Source organism: Cebus imitator, unplaced genomic scaffold, assembly GCF_001604975.1.
Source record: "Cebus imitator isolate Cc_AM_T3 unplaced genomic scaffold, Cebus_imitator-1.0 Scaffold166, whole genome shotgun sequence".
In the NCBI taxonomy this organism is placed as follows: domain Eukaryota; kingdom Metazoa; phylum Chordata; class Mammalia; order Primates; family Cebidae; genus Cebus; species Cebus imitator.
Genome location: NW_016107481.1, coordinates 2,920,585 through 2,929,501, shown reverse-complemented (window position 1 = coordinate 2,929,501; position 8,917 = coordinate 2,920,585). Strand labels below are relative to the sequence as shown.

At 39.4% G+C, this 8,917-nt stretch overlaps 2 protein-coding genes across 15 annotated transcripts in view; one reads left to right on the top strand and one right to left on the bottom strand.

The window, feature by feature from the left end:
• The window catches only part of EVI5 (ecotropic viral integration site 5), a 241,745-nt gene that overhangs the window by 68,279 nt on the left and 164,549 nt on the right, over window positions 1-8,917 (top strand). The window contains exon 1 of one of the 14 annotated variants that reach the window (XM_017544169.2): window positions 3,467-4,147. The exons of the other annotated variants lie outside the window; for them this stretch is intronic. Within the exon in view, the coding sequence (XP_017399658.1) occupies window positions 4,134-4,147 (14 nt within the window). The 5' untranslated portion in view covers window positions 3,467-4,133. Of the gene's footprint in view, window positions 1-3,466; window positions 4,148-8,917 lie in introns of those variants that run through there. 14 annotated transcript variants of the gene reach the window in all.
• On the bottom strand, window positions 1,894-2,345 carry LOC119473541 (ATP synthase subunit ATP5MPL, mitochondrial-like). The gene has a single exon (XM_037744148.1). The coding sequence runs from the start codon at window positions 2,244-2,246 to the stop codon at window positions 2,070-2,072; it is 177 nt and encodes a 58-aa protein (XP_037600076.1). The 5' UTR covers window positions 2,247-2,345; the 3' UTR covers window positions 1,894-2,069.

Here is an 8,917-nt window from a genome sequence, read left to right as displayed (position 1 = left end):
ATGCCCAGCTAATTTTTGTATTTTTAGTAGAGACGGGGTTTCACCATGTTGACCAGGATGGTCTCGATCTCTTGACCTTGTGATCCACCCGCCTTGGCCTCCCAAAGTGCTGGGACTACAAGCGTGAGCCGCTGCGCCCGGCCTGTAAATGGAATATATTAAGACTAAACTTTGTAACCAAAATCCACATATTTTTAAAAACTAAGTCCATCTCCCAATCCCCATTAGAAAAAAATACAATTTATCAAGACAAGAATAAAAATGCACAGACTTACAAGGTGTTTTATCTGGAGTGTGCAAGAGCCTGCTTGGAGGAAGGCCAGCTAAGATACCTTTCCTTCTGCAGGTGCAGGAAACCCCACACAGTCTGCCTCAACAAGACCCCACTGTGGTGATGGAGGGGCCTGAGACGCCCACTCTGACTGGTTCAGGGAGACAACTACCCTCTTCAGTAGAAGAGATGGCTGGTGTGGGGCAGAAGTTCAAGCCTCTAAACCTAGTCTTGTCCCCAACAATGAGCCCTAAGCAGCACCCCTTCCTGCCATACTGGGACGAGATCTGTACAGACACATGCAGATAGGGCTCCTGACATTGGGTGGAGCACACCCCACCAAAGCCATGGAGCTTCCCTTCTCGGGTCAGAGCTCCCCGGGTCTGGGGGTAGGGGGATGCCCCTCTGCCCCTGTTGTGGTTTCCTAGGCCCATTATGGACACACAGGTGTCATCACCCTGAACTTCGCTGTGGCAAGTGTATGCTGTAGGGTGGGGTCTGCACCAATCTCTGCCCATAGCTCCAGGAGACTCACCTGAGCACCCTCCAGAGCCTTGGAGCTGGGCACTGCACTGGCGGGCTGAGCACTTCTCTCAGCTCCTCTTTCATCCTGAGCAGAGGCAACAAGGCAACTGGTGCAGATCTCTGAGCTGGGTGTTGGTGGTCTACACGGGGCCTTTGCCCGCTGCATTCCTGACCTCCTGTGCTGGCTCCCTCTTCTGCCAGGCCATGCTGAGCACTGTGGGTGCTGGGCAGCCCTGAGCTCCCCTCTTGGGACCGTCAGCATCTGGTCTACACTATGCCAGTGGCACGTGGTCTCACCAGCTGGATGCTTTTTATTTTTCAAACATGTCTTTGATAAAGCTGGAAACAATAATTTAAAAACACTGGCAATTCTAACATTTGAGTTAATGCTGGTTTGCTTTTGATGGATTGATTTTCCCCCCTTCATTATTGTTTATACCTTTCTTCTGCTTTGCATGCCTGATTTTTTTTTTTTTTTTTTGAAACGAAATCTCAATCACTCTGTCACCCAGGCTTGAGTACAGTGGCCTGATCATGGCTCGCTGCAGCCTTGACTTTCTGGGCTTAAGTGATCCTCCCACCTCTGCCTCCCAAGTAGCTGGGACTGCAGGTGTGTGCCATAATGCCTGGCTAATTTTTGTATATTTTGTAGAGATGGGGTTTCACCGTGTTACTTAGGCTGGTCTTGAAGCCTGATAATTTTTGATTGAATACCTGACATTGTGAATTTTACCTTGTTGTGTTTGATTATTTTCTGTTTTCCTATACATATTGAATTTTGTTCTGGTATGCAGTTAAATTACTTCAAAAGAATTTGCTCTAGAGTAATGCAGACCCTAGGACTATTATTCCCCAGTACTGAGGCAGACCCTTTTGTGTGCTCTACCCAATGTGTCTTGAAACAGTAGCTTTTCCAGTCTGGCTGGCGGGGATAGGTATAATTCTCTATCCTTGTGTGAATGTTAGCCATGGTTACATCTAATCTTTCCTGGTGGTTGATTCTCTGGCTATGGGTAGTTTCCTTACATGAATGCATTGATCAGTTCCCAGCTGAATATTTGATGGAGATCTACTAATCTCTGAAGATCTTTGTATAGTTTTTTTTTTTTTTTTTTTTTTTTAGCAGAGCATCTCACATCCATTTATTCATGCCATGAAGTAAACGGTACTCATACAAGTGTACAGTGATGTTCCACGCTCCCCATCTAACATGGCTTGCCCAAATTTACAGGCAGACTGACGTTTTCTTTCACAAGTACTCCAAGTAAGCTGGTTAATGATGATCATGAGCAGACGCTGCAGCTTTCGCAGGCTTATTTCTTTTATCGGCGGCATGGAGTTTATAAACGATGAAGTCCATCAGCCCCATTCCTACCCAGATCTCCTGGTAAACTTGGGTATAGTAGGGTTTCAAGGGGAGCCACATATTTTTAATAAAATTTTGAAGCATCTTGGCGCAGGAAAGACAGTTCAGGGGGCACCACAAACCTGCACCCAACTGAGAAAGATCGCCAAGCAGGGGATGCCGGTGTATAGTTCTTTTATCTCTGGTCGTGTCCTGTGAACTCTAGCCACCTTGGTCTCACTGCCATTGAGTACCTGAAATGTGGCTTGCGATGGCTCTCTTCATCATCTCCTCAATTCAGGGAGCACACAAGGCTGTATCTCAGTTTTCCCCACCTTTTACAGGGCCCAGAAACTGAATTTTCAAGATGGTTAAGATGGCAGTCATGGAGTTTACCTTACTTATGTCCTGAGTCTCAGGAATTCTTTTCCAATGCTGCCTGTTGTCTAAAATCTTTTTTTATTTAAAAAAAATCTGTTGCTCAGGCTGGAGTGTAATGGTGCACTTATAGACAGTTCTAAAGGGTGTAAAGGAGTGTTAAGTGTTCAATTGGTTATTATATTACAAGGATGAAGTAGTTTAAAATAAAGATAACTTCTGGTATAGATTTTGTAAGACCAAAGTTGAATTTGTTTTTATGGTTGTGATCAATAATTATTGTGCAACCAATATACACAAAGCACTGTATTAAAATTGTTGTAGGCAAGGTGTAGGTATAGATGAATTGCTTGTTCCCAAATAATTCACAATTTACCCTAGAACACCAGATGTGTTTGATGTATATGTTGACAAAGGAATAATTACTAGAATTGTGTAAAGATGTTCAGAAAAGAGATTTTGACAAGAACTTGAAGAAATAAAAGGAGCAGAAGTTTAAGTCACTCTTTATTCTTGTGTGGAAGTACTAAAAATTTTGAACTTTGGGGTTCAAATTTTGAGTCGTGTGTGTGTGTCCTTTTAAAAATCATTAAAACTCAGAATCCATAGGAAGGATTTATATGTAGAGAATGAGTCTCATTTTCACTTAGGAGAACAATCCTGGTGGAAAAACACCTCTCTGACTTTAGTAAAAAGTAAAGGTCAGGTGCGTGGCTCATGCTTGTAATCCCAGCATTTTGAAAGTCCAAGGCGGGAGAAGTGCATGAGGCCAAGAGTTCAAGACCATCCTGGGAAACATAGCAAGACCCCATTAGTACAAAAAAGAAAAGAATTAGCTGGGTGTGATGGCATGTTTCTATAGTCCTAGCTACCTAGGAGGCTCAGGCAGAAGGATTGCTGGAGCCCAGAAATTCAAGGTTGCAATGAGCTCTGATCATGCTACTGCACTCCAGCCTGGGTGACAGAGCAAGAACCTTTCTGAAAAATAAGATTAAATAAAGTAAAACGACAAACAGTAAGCTCTAGTGCTCTTCCTCCTGTTCTGTCCTACCACCCCACCAACTAGTAAGTCTGGAGAAAAATTGTAAGAATAATAATTTATGAATGGAGAAAGGAAGGGGGGAAAAAAGAATAATAATTTAAATTCTCTCTACTTCTGTGGTTTTGTAATGTAGATATGTAAGTTATATATCTAAAATAAAAATTATGAGATACAACTTGTGCTTTGTAGCATAACAAAGTAGATGCTTTTATTTAGGGTTTATTCTTCCCTTCCCCATAGGTAGATGATTCTTTGGTTGTGTTAACTCTCTTTGATTCAGAAAGCATAAAACTAGCAACATTTTAGAAAATTAAAATTTAAGAAATATGAAAATATCAAATTCTATAAAGAAACTTTTTTCATAGTTTTACTGTAGCTATTACTTTTTAAAAGTAAGTGCATGTGGCAACCCCAGAAAGATGTGAAGAAATGGTTTAGTGTAGTGTCAAAGATCTGTTTGATGAAAGTTAATAATTGATAGCTTTAAAGTTTAAGTAGGATAGTTTTTTTCCCCTTGTGTGTTAAATGTGCTTTTCTTTTTTCATTTTAAAAACACAAAGGCTTTGGCAGAGATGAATTTATGGAGGTAAGTCTCAAGTGTAATAGGATTGCATTTTAACTGAGGAGGGGAATGTTGCTAATTTAAATTTTGAGTGAGCCATTATTTATGTGGTTTAAAACTTTGGCAGTCCAGCCATATTTGTTCCCTTTTATATTCTGTTATTTGGAGTCATATTTTGCTTTTTAGCATATTTTGGGGGCTGACATTTGAGAATGAAGAAACAAAGAGTTTATTGATTTATTTATTTATGAGATAGGTCTCACTCTGTCGCCCAGGCTGGAGTGCAGTGGTGCAATATTGGCTCACTGCAACCTCTGCCTCCCGCTTCAAGTGATTCTCTGACCCTAGCCTCCCAAGTAGCTTGGATTAAAGGCGTGTGCCACTGTGCCCGGCTACTTTTTGTATTTTTTGGTAGAGACAGGGTTTCACCATGTTAGCCAGGCTAACCTCAAACTCCTGACCTCAAGTGATTGGCCTGTTTCATTCTCCCAAAGTACTGGATTACAGGTGTGAGCCACTGCGCCCAGCCAGAAAGGGTTCTTTTTAAACTAGTAAATGTATTTTATGATTTTTAAAAATATAATAAACAGGAATATTTGAAACCCTAATTTATATATCTTTATATCCTACTAAAATATAGTTCTGTATTGTCCAGTATAGTAGCCAGTAATCATATGTGTCAATTGAGTACCCCAAATCTGGCTGGTTTGACTTGCATGTGATATGCTGTAAGAGTAAAATATGTACTAGATTTTAAAACTTGATTTGAAAAAGAGACTATCTTGGTAATTGAAAAAACTTTATCTATTGAAGTGACATTTCAACTGTATTTCATAAAATAAATTATTAAAATTAATTTCAGGCTGGGCATGGTGGTTCACTTCTATAATGCTAGCACTTTGGGAGGTCTAGGTGGAAGGTTGCTTAAGCCCAGGAGTGGGAGACCAGCCTCTCAAGATGCCATCTCTATTTAAAAAAATAAAAATGAAAAAATATATTTTTTTCATCTTTTTTTTTTTTTTAAAGCTTTTAATTGTAGTCACTAGAACATTTAGCATTACATAAGTAGACTGCATTATATTTCTTTTGGACAGGCTGATCTAGATGATCTAATGTTCATATTATAATTTTACCACCGTAGGTACCCTCCGTAAAACATCTAGCAACACCAAAAAAGTGAAGCACTTGCTAGCAAAATAGATATTTTCAAGTCTTTATTTAAAATTTCATGTACTTTTAATCATAGGAAAGGTCTTTAGATCTTAATTTGAAGTCTTTATTCTTGTTTTATTAAAGATTTTTTTTATCAGTTGTCTGATTTCCTAAAGCATTTAATGATATAATTAATTAAAAGAATTTATTTTACTACCTTTTCTGTGGCAATTAGCTTAGCTTAAGATAGTCTCTTGAAATTAAGAAGTCTAAGAAGTGAAGTTGGCTAGGCTTGTTTGTCTCGAATGTCTGTATAAAGTAATCTCTATACTCTTAGTTTCTGATCATAATATTTAGGAGGAGCCTGTAAGCCTTCTCCAAGCCCTGATCTTAAAGAAACACAGAAAAAAAATCTGTATTTTTCAGAACTAGACAGATCCCTGTCATTTAGGTACCTTTCTTCTGTGTTGTCTCTGAGGTGTTTCCTGTCCTAATTCCCTGTGTCTTCTCTGAATTCTCTCTGTTACAGTATTTGTATTGCTGTGAGACATGAATTTGTGCTTTATTTTGTTGCTGTGAAAGGATGTGATTCCTCTCTGAGTTAGGCATGTAGTTTTGCTATGGTCTGACTATTTGTTTTCCTTTAAAATTCATGTGTTGAAATCTTATCCCTTGGATCTGGCCCAGTAGTAATATAATGGGCCTTTGGGAGTCTGTAATCCTCATAAATGGGACTAGTGCCATTATAAGAGGCTTCAGGGAGTCCTTTTGCCTCTTCCACCATGTGAGTGCACATAAAAGCCTCCATCTATGAGGAACAGGTCCTTACCTCATGTCAAACTTGCAGGTGCCTTGATCTTGGGCTTCCCACCCTCCAGAACTGTAAGCAATAAATTTGTCTTGTTTAAAAATTATTCAGTACAAAATATTTTGTTATAGAAGCGCAGATGGACTAAATGAAGTTTGTTGTTACTCATTTTCCTTTCTTTTAGCTGGTAAGTTGCTGTCTTTCACCTATCACGTTCATATCCTGTTTCTTTGGTGTTACATTACAAAGAGATGTTTGAATCTTGTGTTTGACAAGTTGCTTCCTCCATAATAAATCCCTCTGCCTTTTTTTTGAGACAGGGTCTTTGCTCTGTCATGCAGACTAGAGTGCAGTGGTGTGATCACAGCTCACTGAAGCCTTGACCTCCTGGGCTCAAGCAGTCCTTCCACCTCTGCTTTCGGAGTAGCTGGGACTTATAGGCACACTCCACTATGCCTGGCTAATTTTTTTTTTTGGACAGAGGTAGGGTTTCACCATGTTGCCCAGGCTGGTCTCAAACTCCCGGGCTCAAGTGATCCACCTGCATAAGCGTCCCAAAGTGCTGGGATTATAGTTGTGAACCACCTTTCCCAGAATCTCTGCGCTTTTAAATGCCAGTGTATTTAGCTTCCCAGGTGTTTTTATCATACAGCATTTTCTTAGATCCTTTCTTAGCTCCTTATAAATTATCTTAGCAGTTTATAAATTACCAGCTGGCATGCTAACTAGTTGCTGTTGTATCCTGCTGAGTTCTGGTATCCATAGGCAAACATTATGCTGAGTACAATAGGATATTCAAAAAGTTTAATATCAGCTTTTTTCAGATAATTACCAGATTTTTGTTTGTAGTGTTCACCTTGCTTATGAACTTCAGACTTGTCTTTTCAACTGCTTTGCTTATTGTCTACATGGATTTTTCCCCAAGTACTTCAAACTCCAAATACGCGAAAGAGAACTCCTTCTTTTCCCTTTCCTCCTTTGTATTTTCAAGTAATAGTATTGTAGATAAGCTTTTCTGGGGGGTTGTTTATCATCTGCATGCTGCCATACACAAGATGTTCTTTTTTTCTTAGATGGCCATCATGAAGTATGTCCTCTGTCATTTCCTTACATAGGTGGCATCTTGGTGAGGAGAAGTTTTGATTCTTAGAAGCAAAGATATGGTGAAGGTCATTTGCCTAAGATAAGACTGAGATTATTCTCCATGTTGGAATATTTTCTTATTCTCAACTTATTCCCCAGTCCCACGCATTAGGGAACTGGAAATGCTTTCTCCCTACAAAGTCTGCCAAACGTCTGAAAACAACCACCTCTAGACTCTCCATCTTTAATACTATTTGAAGTCCCATTGGTATATTGGCACCTCCCTCCCCCCATCTCACTAATGTGTGGCTGTAGCCATTTTGAATGGCTGCCCTTGGATCTGGAGCTATTCTAAGAGAACCTTGTAGTTAGTTACCCAGTTAGGAGACAGGATTGTGTGTTCCCTTGTTGATAGAAAAACAACCTCTTATGTCCTAGGCTGTCATTCTGGGAGGATGAAAGAATCTAGGCCTATGAATTACTTACTATATAAAAGTTGCATGTAAGAAATGGCCAGAAGGCTACACAAACCTGTGGGGACACTTTAGATTACAGTGTACAAATATTCCTGCTATAGGACAGTATTCTTTTTCTTTAATCTCTGTTAGTCAGAATTCTTGTGTTAGAAGGAGATTCTTGTGTTAGAAGGAGATTGATGAGATGGGGTGGGAAGTGAGGTGAATTATTCCCCCACTCCACCCCACTTGTTTTTTTTGAGACAGGATCTCACTCTGTCACCTAGGCTAGAGTGCAGTGGTACCATCATGGCACACTGCAGCCTTGACTTCCAGGACTCAGGTGATTCTCCCACTAAAGCCTCCTGAGTAGCTGGGACTACAGGTGTGCACTACCATGCCTGGAGAATTTTTTGTATTTTTGTAGAGATGGGGTTTCGCCATGTTGCCTAGTTTGGTCTCAAATTCCTGGGCTCAGGCAATCCACCTGCCTCGGCCTCCTAATTTTTTTTTTTTTTTTTTTTTGCTTTGCAATAACTCTGGGTAAGACAGTGAACCCATGTGATCTGAGAGGAGGAAAATATGTCAAAAAGTTTTAGATATACTTCTCATTAGCCTACAGACCTATGAGCAATGCTGTATTACCATTTTCCCAGCTCCCAAGCTCAAGGCTTTGTAAATTGTTGACTTTTAGGCAGTGCGCCCCTCCCCCACCATGTCAGAATATCTTAATTATACTGAAACTAGGTGGAAACCTGTTTAAAAGCCTTCCTGAATTGAGTTGTTCATCATCACATTTAGCAATAAGGAATAAAAATGCTTTATTCTAACTACATAGTCTCTAAAGTTTACACATTCTTAAGGAACAAGTTAATTATTTTTCTACATCCTACAGCTGAGTAGTTCACTGGGGAGAGACTTCATAGTATCAATTTAAGTATTACTGCTTCTGCAAAATGTTCCGACCCTCTCACATGGAAGGGCTTCTTCATTATAAAAATTCTAAAGTTTTTCTTTAGAGAATTTTAAAATTTGCTGAATGACCAGGAAATTTGAAAAGGCAAATATGAAGTAATGCATATATCTTCTTTTATTCATAAAATATATCCAAAATAATCTTTTATAAAAAGTAGTAGTTATGGTTTTAAAAAAGTTCAGGAGAGATTACAATAATGTGCAGTCGATTCTCACCGAATCTTTACTATCTCTAGTGTCATTAAATAGATAATATTTTTTACAAATATTGATGAAGTGATAAAAATTGATAAAATGTGCAGAGAAATGTGTAGTTTTTTT